Source organism: Myripristis murdjan, chromosome 9 (genome assembly GCF_902150065.1).
Source record: "Myripristis murdjan chromosome 9, fMyrMur1.1, whole genome shotgun sequence".
NCBI lineage: Eukaryota > Metazoa > Chordata > Actinopteri > Holocentriformes > Holocentridae > Myripristis > Myripristis murdjan.
The window spans coordinates 22,591,916-22,610,557 of NC_043988.1; the positions used below are offsets into that span (position 1 = coordinate 22,591,916).

General features: G+C 40.5%; 1 protein-coding gene across 1 annotated transcript in view; it reads right to left on the reverse strand.

The window, feature by feature from the left end:
• The window catches only part of fancc (FA complementation group C), a 29,374-nt gene that overhangs the window by 1,017 nt on the left and 9,715 nt on the right, over positions 1-18,642 (reverse strand). The window contains exons 5-14 of the mRNA XM_030060485.1: positions 13,600-13,707; positions 12,776-12,840; positions 12,347-12,511; positions 11,561-11,717; positions 7,227-7,282; positions 6,938-7,037; positions 4,811-4,886; positions 3,685-3,775; positions 1,916-2,090; positions 369-581 (exon numbers count right to left, since the gene is read on the reverse strand). Of these exons, the coding sequence (XP_029916345.1) occupies positions 369-581; positions 1,916-2,090; positions 3,685-3,775; positions 4,811-4,886; positions 6,938-7,037; positions 7,227-7,282; positions 11,561-11,717; positions 12,347-12,511; positions 12,776-12,840; positions 13,600-13,707 (1,206 nt within the window). The remainder of the gene's footprint in view (positions 1-368; positions 582-1,915; positions 2,091-3,684; positions 3,776-4,810; positions 4,887-6,937; positions 7,038-7,226; positions 7,283-11,560; positions 11,718-12,346; positions 12,512-12,775; positions 12,841-13,599; positions 13,708-18,642) is intronic.

The window sequence follows — 18,642 nt, forward strand, 5'->3', positions numbered from 1 at the left end:
TTATCTGCAATCAATAATGCTCTCAAATACAAACACTTGAGAGCAAAAATAGACACAAACATAGGCTTGTTATAGCAGCTACTAAGCTGTAACACACTTCAAGCTTGGCACTCTTCCTCAGGCAGCAATTTAGTAGATGCTATACCAAGCCTATGTTTGTGTCCTTTGTTTGTTTGCTTGCTTTTTTTGTTTTTGTTTTTTTTTTTGCTTTGATGTGCTGGCACTACTGATAGCAAATAAATCACCAATTCTATGCAGTATACTCTGACCCATTGGCCACCATTTTTTCCACAACATTTTTATGTGGATTCCAGAGATGATTTGTTGAAATGTTGATTCTGGGAAAGGAACAAAGACATTATCCTCACCGTCTTTAAAATCTCTGTTGGACAACTCTGTGAGTTTTGGCAGAAAACAGTAAAGTTCACCAAAAGTCTAAGGACCAGTAGAGGAGCCAGGGACGGCTGCTGTTGGCTGGGTGTCACAAGTTCAACCAATGACTGCAGGTGTGTAACAGGAAGAGGGGGAGCTACGACCAGGAAGAGAGTCCGCAGGTGGTCCCAGGCCTCTCTGGCTTTCACCTGGAAGGGAACATGTTGTGTGATTTTATAGTTATTGGACAGAAACTTTCTTCAAAGTTTTCAATTTGCGGACCACACTGGAATCAAGCAGTATCGATTTATGTTTCATCTTCGCCCTGAAAATATAAATCGACAAATTAGTAGTTTGCAAAAGACGGAGCAGGACAACCTTGTGTGAGGACAACAAAGACTGTAATGGGCTAGATGGCAGTGAAGACAGCAAGTCTCTCAGGGTTTTGAGAGTAGGCGGACAAACAGGAGACACAGGGATGAAATTCAGGCCAGCTGGCCAGACACACTCACAGAGGAATCAATACTACATCACCCCTTTCACCTCACTCCCCTCCCTCATCTGTATTTCTCTTTGTTTCTCTCCCTCTCTCTCAGATAGGGGTTATCCATAATTAATCCTTTAATGTGTTATTCATCTTTCTCTCTGTGTCTATTCTGTAGCTTTCAGCAAGGACAAGCCTGCCCAGGGCAAATGATATAGACCATCTACTGTTGTTCTGTTACGATACTGTACACAGAGCACAAATAGACACAGAAGTGAAAAGGTGGTTGAGATTATGCACAACATCCTCTGGTCATATCTGACGTGTCTATCTTCGTTAACAACTTTCAAACTCAACCTATAAAAAATATATTGGTATGCACTGTTTGTTTAAGTAGAACAGCCTCTATAATACTAAAGAAGTAATAACAACAACATTAATAAAATATTACTACATAAAATCTAAAAACCACCTCTTAAAGTAATAGGTTACCATGATAAAAATGCTACAATTGGAGTAACCTGTTGGATGGCAGCCAAGTTTCAGAGAAACAACACGGGTCAAGAGTCAGCTATCTAAAGCGCTGGAAAGTAGACTGCATGAGGTACACTCACTGCAGGGAGGAAATCACACTGAAGCTGTCCACTATGCTGCTAGTTCATGGTCTGCAGTACTTTGTGCTGTACTTCTGGCCTCTGCACACAACATTTTGGCATTGCTATGTGTCTCTGAATCTCATCACAACGACACATGCCAACTTTTAAGGTGACAGGGGTGAGAAAATTGCCTTCATCAAGAATTTGGACTGGACGGTGTTTATAAACAGAAATATAAGATACGACTTTGTGACCATATTTATTTTTAAAACAGTCCAGTCCCAAATTTTGCTCACTTATTGTGTTGAATTGTGTCTGTGGAAAAAACATGTAATATCAGTCCATATGAATGTATTGGACTTCTTTCTCTTTTATCTGTATTGTACATTCACATATAAATAACATGATGTCCGATGGATTGACAAAACTTTGTACCATAAAAAATTGGTTGGTGAATTCTTACCAGCTGCAATGTCCTGTGGTGCCCCCTGTTGGTGGGGTGGTGGTAAAAGGTCAGCAGCCACAGCAGCGGGCCACAGTCGTCAGGCCCTGCTGTCACCAACAGCTGGACAGCTGCCTGCACCCAGTGGGCACACTGAACCAGCAGGAACCAGGCCTCAAACACAACACACTGCCCCCTGCGTGACGGGAAGACACACAGTTCTCAACACGACAGGTGGAAGGCTGCATAAACACAGGCTCCCATGGGTGCCATAAGATTTGAAGGATTTGTCTGTGGTGGTGGTTATTTTATACAACGCTGCAGGTGGAAGTGGGCCGACACTGCAGCGGGCCAGAGAATCTAATTAAACGCACACAGCCTGTATGGACGGTAAAAAAAAATTAGATTTCAGTTTCTTTACATCAGTGGGGTACAAACAAAGCAGTGCATTGGACTCCAGACTCTAGCCCATAAGGCTAACAGTGCAATAATTTAGTTTCTGTAATAGCCTAAGCTAATAAGCTTGGTCTAATTTGGTTAATCAAGGTTGCAAAATCATCTGATACTGAACTCCCACCTGCCTCATTGACAATATTCTCCTTCTCCAACTCATACCCTAAGCCACTGCTTTAAAAAAAAAAAAAAAGAAGTGCTAGTTTTCAACACAATTATTTACATTTAGTGTGTTACCATATCTGCCGTTATGAGAACTTCCATGCCCATTTACATTTAGAATAGTTCAATCTCCATAATGCTGCATGATCCAGCCATACCTCACTAGAATTCATGAGAGAGACAGCAGAAATGAGCATGAGACGGCAGGGCACAGAAACTGGGACAGTGTGAAAGGAAGCAAGTGACTAAGAATAATACTGAGAGAGAGGACACAAATGAGTGTAGTGGATTTCAACCTGAGCAAGGTAAAAAAAAAAAAAAAAAAGTTAAGGTTGAATGAGAGATGGTCTGAGTTACGGACAGAAAGAGATCAGCAATAGAGTGAAAGAAAGCCAGACAGCTGCAACAGCTAGACCATGACTTTAAGTTAGAAAGAGGGATAAAGATCTCTCTCAAATTTCCCTAATACCATCATTAGAGCTCCACTCTCCCCATCTCCCCTGTTTCCCCTTGGCTCCCAAATTTTAACAGCGCCCCTCTGAAGGCCCTGGCAGCTGCATCTTCGCTCAGAGCAACACAACACACTACTTTCCCACCGCTGGCTCAGAACAATGTTTTGGGAATTTTGCATGGAGCTCCAGAACGGAGCGGCAGTGGGGATAATGGGCCCTGTTAAAAACCGCAGCTGGAGGGTATCAACTCAGCCGTCTCCATCCCTCAGCCATCAACCGCCTCTCTCTTTCCACCTCTCTCCCTTATTCGTCCTCTTTTAATCTGCACCCTCTCTCCACTTCTCCCTCTAAAGCCATGTCGCCTCTGCCATCCTCCCTCCAGCTTCTCTTTCTTTCTTTCAAATATAGTATCTATTTCCTCTGTCCATCTTCTCCCTGGCTCTCCTTCCTCTGCTGCATTCCCTTCCTCACTCTTCCTCTCTCTCTCTCTGTGCACTAACACTTATTTTCTCTGCAGCTCTCTTTCCCAGGCTAATAGCCTCTAATGAGCGCTTGGAGGAGCCACTCTGCACACCAGGACCTCTCCGCTGTGATGCATGGGGAAAATATCTGACTAACCACCCCCTCAACAGCAGCTAATGGAAATGAAAACACCACACAGGCATTCAGCAGGAAGCTAAAAGTATTAACACATTCTCTCTCTATTTCTTTTCTCACTCTTACCTGGTCTCTCTCTCCTCTTCCTCCTCTGTCAGTCTCTGTAGGGAGCTGCTGAGCCAGTTCAGGTGATCTTTCCAAGCCTCCACAGGCATCTCTGGAAGGAAGGACAGATAAAAATGTAGAGACATATTGACTTTCCCTAGTGCAAATTAGCGTTCTCCCTATCAATCACCATATGCATAATTCAAAGGCAGCCATGGATTAAGAACTACCCGGGATGCCAAATATCCCAAATAAATATCAGAGAGAAACATTAATTGATACAGCATTTTAAATGACTTACATGGACACTATTAAGCCAATCAGGAGGAAGGAAAAGGAAAGAAGGATCCCCCAAGCTATGTTATTTATGTTATTTAGGGTTTAAGTCTTTATTCACAACTCCTTAAAAGGAGTACCAATCATGATAAAACCTCAAATCCTCCTACTTTTCACTGTACCATTTCAATTCAGTCACCAGTGAAAAATAGCCCTTCATCACGCGCTCAGTAATAATTAACTCAGAGTTCTGGCTGAGCTCCAGTGTGTCCCTAAATGGCCCCATTCATGTAAATCACTCCTGCCTATGGGCCAGTCTGGGCACACACTGATAAGCACTGCTCCGCTGGGCCTTCACACTCACCTAGCGTACATCTCTGCAATGACAAAGATTCCCATACACAAGCACTATCAATACACATTTACTTGGGGAAATAACAGTTCTAGTTACTGAGCAGATTTAAAAAGGTCAGTTGGTCTGTTTGTTTAAGATGATAAATGATTTAGGTCAAGCACACTAAGGGAGGTGTATATAAACAATTCTGAGAGTCAAACATCGGTATAGACCTTGGGGGAGTAATGGCACAAGATTATCCGAATATATGAACTTCACTTCCGTTAGGCTACACGTCATATCGACTTTTATCTTTGACTTTAAACACTAATGGCGTTAACTGACTGGTGACGTACAAGAATCCATTGATTCTCCTGTGGGACAGCTTTGTTTACACACAGTTAAAGGATATCAGAGCGAAGACTATTTCTCACAATACAAGGTTCTGTGCACTGTCCGATTGGATTGAACACAAACTTGTGAGCATGTACACAAACACACATACCCAAGTCCACATGTGCACACACTTAACGGTACCTGATGGCTGCGTCAGCAGAGGAACTAGTAAATCATGATGTGTGTTTGGGAAGAAGGCCTTCAAGGACACACACTTCTGAAACATAACAAGGCAGAAATATCACTGTGCTTCACAAAGTTAAATCATATTTATGCTGAACTCTTTCTGTTGATCAAAATGAATATAAGATGTGAGCTTTGTGATATGGAAGGTCATATATCACTGAACCGCAAGTCTGAAAAACAACATTTTGACAGTGAGACTATGTAACAGTGATTTAGCGTGTGCTAATGTGTAATGTAGCATGTAATAGGTAGCTTTTAGTGAAGTACGTGAGTACACCCATTAAAACTTAGTCTTCTTTAAATACACCATATCACTGCCATCTAGTGGTTAGTGTGTGGCATAAAGTAACAAAATAAGATATCTTAACATGTACATATTCTTAACACATACGTAATGACACATCTGTTATCTGACACTGAGTAAGCAGTAACTGAGAAGAAAGCCGTGCGTGCAGGCTGATTTCCACAGTCCTACAGGATGTGTTAATGGATGATGGAGGTCCCCCATCTACCAACAGGCTTGTTTATATCTGAGCATCTGTGGGGGCTGAGGGCTGAGAGGGGAGAGGTTTAGAGTCAAAAGTACATGTGCCATCACTGGTGCCACATCAAGGCAACAGCTCTACAACAGCAGGATTTAAAGTCATTTGTAAACAATGCAGATGGTTTAATTGTGTGATGCTGTTCCTCGCAAAATGATAACAGAAAAGCAATTTGCATTTATTGTTTTTAATACAGGAGTTTAAACTGTAGCCTGTGGCAGTTGTTTTAATCTTGGAAGATGGGATTCCCCTGGAGGTCATGTAATAATGTTGTAGGGGCTTACTTAAATGTTATGTGGTGTCGCCTAAAAAGGTAAAATAGCTAATAATTTGTCATGTTGATTACAGCTACGTATTTACTTATAGTTAGTTATAACAATATGTTCCTTGAAGGTGACACCGATATTCAGTGTCTCCCCGCTCATAAGGGCCGATGATAATAATACAGATACCAATAACGACTTGCATTTTTGTGAGAATCATAATAAAAGCGCAGGTGCAAAACAGTTTGAGCTTTTCAGACAAGCCTGTCTTGAGATAATGAAGTGTTTTATTTAAACAAATGACTAGTTTCACTCTGTTGCTAATTTTACAGCTGTATTAAATGACATATTCCTAGTCAAAATTTCACAAGTATCCAAGTATCAAAAAAAAATAATAATAATAAAATAAAATAAAATAAAATAAAAATACACTGGACAAATACCAATATTGCTTTTTAAACTGATATCAGCCAATACCAAAAGTCTGCCAATATATGGGTCTTCACTAATAATTGTTCTGTAGAATCATGATTCCTTATTGTGTGTGCACATCCAAAACTCAGGATGAAATGTGACAATCCTTTCATTTTCATGGGGGCACAGGATGAGATATACCTGTCACCTAATGTCAACTTTAGAATCAAAATTTCAGTTTTTGCATTGCCTGTACATTTACATTGGCAGCTGTATAGATGATCTACATGTATTACAGTGAGCACACAGAAAACTTGTCTTATCGTAAGCACAGTGAAACTGATTCTAATTCTTAAATCACCAAAGTAATTAACATTGAGGAGTGCACAGATTAGAGCTACAGTGACCTGATAATTGATGTTACAGCTATTCCTGTGGCCCCAGCATATTCACACAACAGACAAGTGCAAGGTAACAAATTAAGCTAAGGAGCTACAGAGAAGAGCTCACTGCTGCAGTCTGTCTCTCCTGGGTGCAACAGTTTTCATGCTGTTTCAGCAGGACAACACTGGCCTTCAACATTTTTAGCTTTTCCCTCAGAATAACAAAGGATGCCTTCAGGCACCTCCTACCGCAGGCAAAAATGCTGTGACATCGACACATGGATTTTTGTTGTCTCTTTCCACAACTGCGTGATTAATTACAACAGCACTTCATTCATTACAGTTAACAAAAATACTGTATCACAAAGATTTTTCACATATATTTGCCGACTTTTGTTCCCCATATCTTTTTATATAAATGATCAGGTTCTTACAACTCCCTATAATCTTTTTGTGACCTTTTGAGTAGCCCAGCCCTACCTGAGGCTGCAGCAGTGCCAGTTCCCTGAGAAAACTGCTGGTGAAGGTTTGGATAAGTGACAACACAGACTCATTCCCTTCTGCTTGCTTCAGGATGGACCTGTAACGTTGCGCATACACAAGCACATAATTTACTAGTGGTGTACTCACTCTTACCAAATAAACCTGGAACTAACAAACAAATACACACAAGGCAATTCAACAGGCTTATACAAGTGACCTGTGTCAAGACATAAAAACACAGTCGCACACACGGAAGCATCATGTCACTTTGCACACTGCTACTCACCTGAAGATGTCATTTACGATCAAGAATAGCGAGCAGTGCTGAGCACAGGCTTTAGGCTGAAAGACACACACAAAAAAATAAACATACTGAAAATTTGGTGGAGGTATGCTTTGCGTTCAATCATCTTGTACGCTACATAGATACCAAAATTTTACAACACAAACAAAAACAGAAAACAGAAAGAACGGTGAGTGGTATCCATATGTTGGGACCAACTACCTGCTTCCATTTTAACCAATTCAAGAAGAAATCTAGAAGTGTTCACCAAAAGTAAGTACCACTGGGTGTCACTGTTGCACCATCTACAAACTTCCCAATCAAAGCGCCTCTGTTCTCCACCGTTCCCACACTGTCTCTCCCCATTAGTGCATCACACACTTACTGCAGTTTAGCACTCTGTTCATCCTTCCCTCTCTCACCCACACTCACTCGCTCTCTTTCTCATCTCCGCCTAATGCAGGCTCATCATATGTTTTAGATTTAACACATTCTATAACGCCCCTGCTCAAACATTTAACAGCTGCACTGCTTATGCATGCCTCCCTCTCCATGTTCATATATCTTCTAGACCCACCAACCTTAATTATCCTCCTTATAACCCTCACCGTTCCTCTTTCAGACTGAGAGGGATATAAAGTTCACTATAGGAGGGGTGCTTACATGCTACCCTACAGGCTTTAAATCTGCGGTATTAAATACTATTAGAAAGATTAAGACAGGAAGGTCCAACTTTCCCCCCATCCAGACTTGAATAAGCCATTCCATTTTAGTGATGAGCTTCACAGCCAATTCGCCACAGGTCTGCCATTTTCTTCAGCAGTTAATAATGCAGCAAACCTTATACTATAGTAGTTAGAAATGTGCTCCACCTCTGACATTAATGCTGAATATGTGCTTCATGGCACCAGAGGGCATTTTCCATCCAGCTCAAACGCACTCTAGCCCAATCAAACTCACAGGGAGACAGAAAGGGGGAATAGCCCCCTCTAGTGTTACTACAGCATCATCACAACTTTTCTAACATTTCCCAAATTAAGAGTTTTCCATCCTCAGTTTCAAAAACACATAATTTTCCTGTCTGCTCCTTTCCTGTCCCCTCAGGTCAGCAAATGTCATGTGGCAAAATCACAGAGGAAAGGCTCTTCGTATATTTGTCTGTGTGTGTAAGTGTTTGTGTGGGCATATGTTCAATATGTTGGCATACGTTTACATGTCGGTGTGCATCTGCGTATGTGGGTAGTCAGCCTGTGTCCATGCATGTGTGGGAACCGTCATGGTTTCCCCTAGTGAAAACAGATGGGTTTTTTGCATCCTCCTCCATACCTTACCACTAACACTTCAAGGAGGGTCAATTACAGCACGCAGCAAACATCCTGTTTTTGGCAGTCAGGCCCAGGAAGTGAGTGTTTATTGTTATTGGACCTGCGTCTCACTGGATCACAGGGGGGGAACAAACCCAAAAGAGGAATGTGAACCTAATTTCACGTTTCCCATTTTTGATTGCAGTTTAAACAACTGAGCAAGAGGGAGGCAAAAGGAGAACCGAGCCAGACAGCTCCTACATCTGTCATTTTTGCCCTCACGTTCATGCACGCCAACAGCAACACACACACATATAAACACAAATCTGAAATCCAAACAAGCCTGAAGGCTGAAGGAAACCAAAACGTATGTCTCCCACTATTTCAACAAAAGACACACTGAAGCAGATATAATTTTACAAACACAGCATGGTGTGTGTGTGTGTGTGTGTGTGTGTGTGTGTGCGTGTGCATTTGTACTAACGAGGTGACAATAATAAAAGCCAATCAGAGATGGATGAGAGAAGGTAAACAAATAGATCGGTGACAGTAAAGATATGTAAACAAAATGTCATGGACTGTCAAACTCTCACACACAATCTCTCTCTCTCTCACACACCTCACACACAGACGCACACACACAGACACAAACTTGTATGTATGGTTCTTTCCAACATACATAAATACCCAATTACCAGCTCCAAGAAACTCATGTTGATGGAATCACGTATAATCAGTGGGTAGGTATAGCCCTGCAATGCAGCGTTACCAAGTCATATATATGTTTACCACACAGTGTGTTCCAGTCTGTATAATTCACAGAGTACAGTTCCCAATCTCAAAAAGCGTGCACTGCTAGCCTATATGTACACAGCATGACGCAGCTGCAGCGGACCATCACTCTGGGAAAACAGGAGTGACACAGCTGACAAACTTTTCCTACCTTGGACCCTGCGGATGACTCAAATTTAACATTTGGCAAGGTGTGTAGGCAAATTCTTGTTTCTCATCAAATAAAATCTATGACTACCAAAGGGAGTGCATTCTGTAGTTGTGGTAAAAATGATGCCAGTCATAACTGCATACACAACATATTACTGGGCACATATTTTAAGCTTAAACTATTTATATACAACAACTTTACGTATGTTCTCACACCTACTCCTTGAGATCTATTTTCTGTTCTTGAGAAATTGCTGCAAGACAGTGCATCTTTTCTAAAAGATTTTTCAAGAATTTTCCTGAAATGTCTGTGTTTCAATGACAGATCTTGCTGTTACATGTGCATATCAAGCTGTGGGGTGACTCTGTGGAACAGTTTGGAGCAAGAGATAAAACAAAGTACAAATATAAATATATTTAAAAAGAGGTAAATATATCATTTATAAATAGGTATATGGAAGATGAGGGATAAAATAAATTGCTAAAATGATAAGGGACAAGCGGATAGGGGTAATTATGTAGTATAGACCAATGATTATATAATTTAATGGCTGTGGTAAACATGTTTATTGATATGGATATCTATGTAGCATATATACAGTGATATGGATAATACATAGTATATATATATATATATTGATATGGATAAAGATGTAATAGATATATAAACTATAATGGGTATGGAAGGGGTGGGAATTTTTAAAAAGTGCATACTTCTTCCCACTCCTGTTACGAACTTGTGTTTATTATGATTTGATGATGTTTGTATTATTATTTCTTTTTGTTTTGTTTTACATATGCATGCATGTATGTATGTACATACACTTTTTGTTTTATTCTTTCTTTCTTTCTTTTTTCTTTTAGACATGTTCGAAATAAAATTCATTCATTCATTCATTATATATGAAAATCTTAACATATCTTAACATATCTTAGAGTGTAAGAACTGATTTGTCTGCTATGTTCTCTGTTAATATGGGATAAAAAGCCAAAGGCAGCTAAACAACTCTGTGTACCATTAATTTTTCAACTGCAACATAATGAGCCTTTTGTCTTCAAAAACAAGCCATAACAACCAATATGTGAACAATCAATTGTGAATTTTTTGAGCAGTCAACATCTTACGTTATCTTAGGAAGTGAGGAGTGGCCAGGAACTCATGTGACTGAGAGTTCAGTGCTAACTCAGTATGGTAAAGGCTGTGCAGCACCAGCCAAATGATGTGAGATGCCGTTGAGAGCTCGCCAAATGATGTGAGATGAATGCAGAGCAAAACCAAATGGTGTGAGTTAGCCAGGCCAAAACAGTCAATAAAGATTCATCAAAAAAGTAATGGACATTTTCCAAGAACTATGCATATGAAAGCACTACAACTCCATGACTCATAATAAAATGAGGAGGCCTTATATTCAAACTGTTTGGTTTCACAGTTTACAAAAGCAGTTTAAATTCCAGCTATGGAGTGTGCAGTGATTTCTGATGTGAGGCATTATAATTTGGGCAGTTGAGTCAAACTGCATGAATGGCATTTGGTTTAAACAAACCCATTTAACTATGATTGCCAGTTGACCAAGAGTCTTAAAAACTGCCAATTTGTACAGTGGTTAAAATGTAGTAAAGCTTAAAGTGCAATAGCACAAGATTCTACATATCAATTCACTGCAGACTGTGAAGCTAAACTGATGCCATCATTAGTTCCTAATATCACAAGTGGCTCTTTTTCATCCACCTCAGATGCTATCTGCGGTCACTGATTCAAATCTTATCAATGTCTGTATTGGCTTTTTGATCTAGCTACCATGGACTACTTTGGTCTCATGATAATTTATGATTTACTGCCTAGATGGTTGTTAATGCCAGCAAAGTAAAGCAATTTTGATTTAAACAAGCAGTTCCGCTGTTTTGTGCTCCAAAACCAACCATTTGCAAAACTAATTAATGACAAATGAGCGGTTGTAGTCATGATCAGGATCACTTCAATCTGCTAAATGTAGATTAAAGCTAGACGGAACACAAACTTGACATGCCATTTGTTGGCCGAGCCCTTTTGAAATTGTGATTTTACTAAGGCTGGATACTAAAACTACCCACCAGCACAGACTGTGTGAGTTGCTGCTCCATGCTGTGTAGTGTCATGCCTGTTTTGGTAAGAGCAGACTCCAGCAGACTGAGCACTGCCCTCTCCAGGCTGGGCAGGCTGTGACACCACAGAGAGATGACTGCCTGCTCCTCCAAAAACAAGAGTTGGCTGTGGGAAAAAAAACAAACACCTGTTACATGTGTATCCATCATATTACTGGATCTGGTCACTCCACAACTTGGTTCACAGGTTCGGATGCAATGTGGTAGAGCAGTTTCTGAAAACTCATATCATGGGCCAACAGATATTAAAGCAACACTGAAATATAGTAACACATTTGTCTGTATATGTTCACCTGGAGTTCTGCTTTACAACACAGATCTTCCATTTTTTGCCCTCGTATTCATGTGCATTGTGTTTACAAAACGGCTCTCAAAAACATAGCTATGACTAAAATATGAACACATTTCAAACATGGCTCAAAGAGGATCAAATAAGGAAGAGGTGGTCATTCTTTTTTTTCCAGCTGACCACTGAATTTTTGAAATATGACTGTTTAAAGAGAAATTGGCGCAGGTGATCTGGAAAACCCGGAATATAAATCCAATGAACTGGAGGCACTTTCTCATTCAAACAGTTATATTTTGAAAAATTCAGCAGTCAGCGTAAAACAAAACGTATAACCACCACTCCGTGTGAAACTGAGTATCAGAACATAGACTTATATTGAGCTCAGGAGCATATACAGGCATGTGTTACTAAACATCTGTCACTTTACGTTCCCCATGCTCTCCTACCTGGAGTAGGCAGAGCTTACAGCATCCAGGAAGTCTTTGCTAAGAGCTGCCTTAGCACAAGTCATCAGTCGCTGGAGCAGTGTACCAATCAGAGGAGCAGCCTCGGAATAAGTGACCAGGGGAACACAGGCTTCTGATGCAGCCAGAAGGCTCTCACATGAACACCTGCACAGTCATTCAGTTAATGGCAAACAAAGACAAAATGAGATTATCTTTTCAGTGGAATGCAAAAATTCAAATCCATAACTCCCAAATGCTCACAAAATTCTAAATAGTGCGCTTCCATGATCATACAGTTCCTTTATGGATTAAAAAGGCTCCAGATTTGTACTTTAAGAGCATAGTTACTCTTCACACTAACTAGAATGCTAAATACAGCATAGATGAAATCATGTTAATCATGTTAACTTCATCTATGCTGCCCTTTACCTCTGACTTGGGTTGCCCAGAGAACTGCAGCCCTTCCCAACCTTTTCTGACAGCACTGCCACCATCTGAAAAGCAGGGGAGACCATTTTTGTTGTTGTTGCTCAATCTATCACTAAGGGGCACTGCTAGGATCTGAAGACATCAGGTGCTTAGCCCAGTGAATCACTGGGTATTGCCAACATGATGCAGTGCATGTAACAAAACAGAGGCTATGATATCATTGGCATCACAACAAACATACACAAAATACACAGACATTAGTGCAAAAGCTAATGAGTATTAACTCTATAACAACTGCACTTCATTAGGACGGGTGCTGATCACAACGCAAATTCCATTAACACCAGACCAGGCAACAGTGAAACAGACACTGTGCAGCAAATGTCTTCACAACACTGAGAGACAGAGTTCAATGCTCTGAGGACGACGCACCTTGAGCCGAAAACATCAGCCTCTATGGCAAAGAAAGTTTTTGCTTCTCTTTAATGTTGTGATTACAATTAATTTCAAAAGCATTCATTTCAAGATATGAACAGAGAAAGCAAATGCCGTCATGTTAGTGATATTAATGAAAATGTGCTCAGCAAATGTTTGGCATTTTTACTTGGTAAATCGCTAAAACGATTAATGAGTTATAATTTTGATAATCAACTAATTTTCTGTTGATTGGCTGCTCAAATAATGAACTAATTGTTTCAGCACAACTATAAACGTATCAGTGTGGACAAAAATCAACAATGACAAATTGCAAAAAAAACGAAAAAGAAAAAGAAAAAAAAAATAAATAAAACGCAGACTAGCCAAAAGTAACAAAGCGGCTGTACCTTCCTCAGGACTTGGAGATGGTACTCTTTTGTCGGTACACCCATGTGCTTCACCAACGCCTCGGTCACAGCATCGTCCTCTTCTGTAGCAAGCTGACACAACACTCTCTGCAGGGGGGTGGGCAACACAATGTGCAGCAGATTATTGGTGCTTTATGTGAATATCTAAAAAGTGGACAAGACTTTGATACAATGCGCTTAAGCCCATGATCCATAAGATCAAAGCTAATTAGTTACTGGAATATAGGATGACTCTGCTATTGGCGTCACATCATTTGAACCACATGAGTGGAGAAAAGGCATTCCAGTGATTACACGAGTGAGAATGTATGGACAGCATATGAGCAACTTCAAAAATGAACATTCTTCATTACGGGGGGCTGTGGTGTTTTAACAAGCATATTTCAGAAGGGGCCTCATCTTACACTGATAAATTAGACTAATAAACTCAGCTGATTCTGGTCTGGGAATAACTAGTCATGGAACAAAGAGAGCCAGCAGCAGACTCTGAAGTCGTAGCTAGACCTAAAGTTACAAGAGTGGTTCTCAACCGTGTGAACACCAAAATTTCAGGACACTTCAACATGCAAAAGTCTCGCCATGGACTGATTTCATTAGATATTCATAAAATAAGGAAAAATCTTTGTTTGACACTGATTTTCTGTGCAATTTGGGAAATAACAAGAAGAGACACAAGATCATTCCATGGTACAAAAAGGGTGGAGAACCACTGACATGCATTTATTTCATTGTGGAATTTCTTAAATATAAAAAAAGATGCCACACAGCCCTCAGAGCTCCTCCTATGATATTAAAATCAATGTTTGGCATGTTTTGCCGTCATCAGGATTCACTCAAGGGTAGCGATGAAAACCAAAAGACATATTCCTTTGAATCCACAACTGATTTAAAGCTTAGAAACAAAGTCTTCTCTATTCAGCCATAATAAGTTGATCTACTGGTACAAAGTTGGAAAGTGTGATCCAAGAGAACTGGCCAAAGCCTCACATCTTCAGCACACATCTGTTTTTACAACTCCAATGAACCAAAAACACAGAAACATTTACACCACTAGAAGAGGGCTAAAAAAAAAAAAAAAAAAAAAAGTACTTCCCTTTCCAACTACAGATAAAAAGAGATTGGGGTGTAGAACAAGAGAGATGGAGAGAGAGAAAGAGAGAGAGTGAGAGAGAGACAGAGAGAGAAGCTGAATATGTGGAAAGAGTGAGAGGACAAGAGGACAAGAAAACAAGAAGAGAAGGAGCAAACCAAAATCCCTAGCAGAGCAGTGCTGCAGTGCTGGTGGTGAGGCTGTGTGGTTTCTTTGGCCAGGCCCTACAGCACGCTAAGATGCTTACCCTCCACATAGTCTCTCACAACAACCCCAATCACTACCATCTGAGCTCCCTCAAACCCTGCACACTGAGTACATACAAAACCACTCACACTTATCCCACTGTGGGGAAAGGAGGCACAGAGGGGCTGGGGGGGTAGAGAACGAAAGGGAAGGAAGACTGGTTAGAAGGAATGGCAGAGTGAGAATGGAACGCAATTCAATGGTTGAGTCTTGGAGGGGAAAAAAGGGTGTGGTCGCTGAAGGAATGGGATGAAGGGCAAATGGATAGAAGAATGGCAAATAGTTTAGGTCAAAAGTCATCTTTCTCTCCTTGAAAGCAGCAACCAAGCTGGTTTTGGGGGCTTGGATATGCTACTGGCATTAAAAATTATCCCTCCATAAATCTAAAATTAAAACAGAGGATGTAGAAAAATGCACAAGGCAAGGACGTGGGCTGGTTTTGATGGGTGCCTCGGACTGCTGTTAACAATTACTAAGGCATGATCGAATTCTTCGAAAAACCAATGAAAGACTAGTATAGCCTCAGACGGTCAAAACGGCGGAGACAAACAGAGAAAAGATTAAATGTGGGAACGGGAGAGCAGAAACGTTAGGAGGGTAATGAACAAAAATAAAGTTTACTGGGACAACTGTGCCCAGAAAAGATGTCCTGATACATGTAAACCGATGACGGTCACACAGCGAGGATTGTGCACTGAGTGGCCACGTTATTGTTGAGTGGCACATCTCAACAATCCAATACAACTGTTCTGCCATAAAGTTTACTTTTCTGATGCCTATAATGCTCAGGTTTTTTGTCACACTAATAGAGGTGTTCATTCAATTATGTGTTTGGAATTGAGCTCATAGTTTGTGCTGCTGTTGTACTGGACTGCATTTTATTGAGGTGTTTCCACTATTCTGTCCCCCGTCATGTATATAATGTAGCCCAGTACAAGACCTCTGCAAATTACAACCTCAGTTATAAACATATAGCTAATTTTACACATTTTCAACAAAGTAAACAAAAACTGAACATGAGCATGACAGGACCTACAACTACAGTGAAAGTGAAAACAATGATGCCAATCACTCCAGACACTGAAACAGAGAGCACACATAAGAAGTAGCAGATAGACAAAAATATTCTGTCAGACACTTTAACCTCCAAATACAACTCAAATAGGAGAAGCCAGCTGGAGAAAAGACGGTTTTAAGGCTTAAGGAGCCACAGCAGCTTCAAGGTCTACCTGTGGTTGAGGTATGTGAGTCACTAAAGATATACATCAAAGATGAAGCTATCAAACCCTGCAGCCCTCTAATATTACACTCAAGCTTCACTTATCTGTCATCTGCTCAAGATCATTGCCATGATACTGTGGCACTGTGTGGTCCCTCTGCTAGCACAGGAAGTAAAGAAACAAACTGATTGATCTAAAAACTCAAACTTGTGCAGCCTTTAGCTATGTAGCTGTACCCAGCATTCATCAAACACAGTGAGAGGACTCAGATGTGGAGAGGAAGGGAGGGCTGCGATGAAGAGATGGAAGACGCGGCGAGATACTCTCCACATCTATCATGATCACAGGATGAGCTGACGTGGCTGCTAACATTATACAACAGCAAAAGTGCACACATTGACAAAAACATATGCAAGCACATGCAAACAAACACACATGCACAGTCACATTGTATGTAGGTGCCACTTAACACCAGACCATCAGACCATTACAGCGGCAGCGAGACAACAATGCTGGGGAGTAAGATCAGACGATGCTAACAGAAAACAGGCTGCAATCTGCATTCCAGGACATGCAGCACAACACAACGCAGACACACACAGAGACAGAAACAGATCATCTCTGCCCTAAAAACCATGCATATGCCCTGCACTCCCAGGCGGGCTGAGCTGTGGTGAATAGGCTAAATTTATGTGTGTGTGCTTCCCACCATTTCTATCATTTGTGGGAAATGGAGACTTCTATTGAAGATACGGAGGTAGAGGACAAGGACATGCAAAAACCAAATTTTTCAAGGTCATCTAGTCAGTAGGTTGTCCAAACGATTAATCGACTCATCTCAAAAAAGGCCGATATGTGGGTCAACTCAAGAATGAGTTGCTTGGAATCCCAATAATAAATTTCTAATTCCTCTTAAAATTAATTTAAAAAAAGGGCAAAAGATGAAAATGTCTTTCTGTTCTGTTTCTGCCTCTTTACAATTTCTGTGTGGTAACATATTTTAAATGACTGATGAAACTTTAATGGGGCTTATTTAAGACAGCTTTCCACAGCATTTATAAACTGGCGGGATCAGGCAACTCTGGAGTTGTCACAACCAAAAGATGAATAAGAATTAGCAAGTTATTATTAGTATTATTATTATTATTTTTGTATGAATCTAAGTAATCCTAGCCCAATTAGGTGATTATTTGACTACTCTGACCTGGGAGATTGAAGAGAATCTGAAGAGTGATTCCCTAAATCTGGCAAAATCAGTGCTACCCTTTAATCTCCGAGTAACAAACAGTTACTTTTACATGACATGAACCTAAACTGTTTTGCCAAGGATCAATACAATTAATGCTGGAGCCATAATCATCCAAACAAATTATGAAACAGCTGAATCTTTTAGAAAGCAAAATTTCAGTGTTTGGCTCTGTGTCTTCTACACAGTCACTGAAGCGACTTTTCTGTGTGTCTCTGACAACGATTATTCACACGTCCCTTTTCTGTGGTGCAGACATATAATAAGAGGGACGGCCCCCATAATGTCACCCTGAATAAGGCTCTCTGCTATGTGAGAAAGTACTGCAACTCTATACAACATCCCTTCGCCCCAGCACACCTCCACATACACAAACACACATGAACATAAGACATGCACGCGCACGCAAAGACACAGACACACACACACACACACACACACACACACACACACACACACACACACACACACACACATACTCGCTACCATGCACACATGCACTCCACTTCCCCTCTTATAGGTCAAAGACCATCTGGCAAACTCAAGGTTTACTTTAACAGCGCTGTTTTAATTAGCAAGACGTTTTATTAGATGAGAAATTAATCAAAAGAATACAAACACACAGTTAATCTGGCAAAAATTTGAGGGTTCCACATTGTTTATCAAAAGCCATCTGTATGAACCCTCTGAAAGTTGAAAATCCCTGAATCTTTTCTTCTCTCCTTTCTTCTCCCCTCTCCTCTGTGTCTTAAAAACACAGTAAAGTCACACAGTAAGCCGGATTGACTAACCGTAACATAAAAACAGAGCCTTTCATCTGTTCTCTGGTGACAAGTGGCACTGAAACAGTCCGTTTTAATTTGCTTTTCAAAACATGTTTTACATTTTTGGGCACAAAGGGCTGACACTAACTTTAGAGACCCAATCTAACCCATTAATCATTCATGTCCCACTGAAGCCGAGACACAGAGGGTTGGAGAGAGAGGAGCTATTAAAAATAAATTAGACAGAAAATCTCTTCAACAGCCCATGGGGAGTCAAACAGGGATTTTTGACTTAAGAGTAGTCAGACAGGGGCTAATAGTCAGTCTGTGTGTGATAATTGTCCAAATCTAATTAACACATTAACAGAAAAACAGACTATGAGGATTATAGGGTAACGTGTACAATGGATGAGTGGAAGAGGAAAAAAAAACATAAGAAAGTTTAAAAAATGGCCA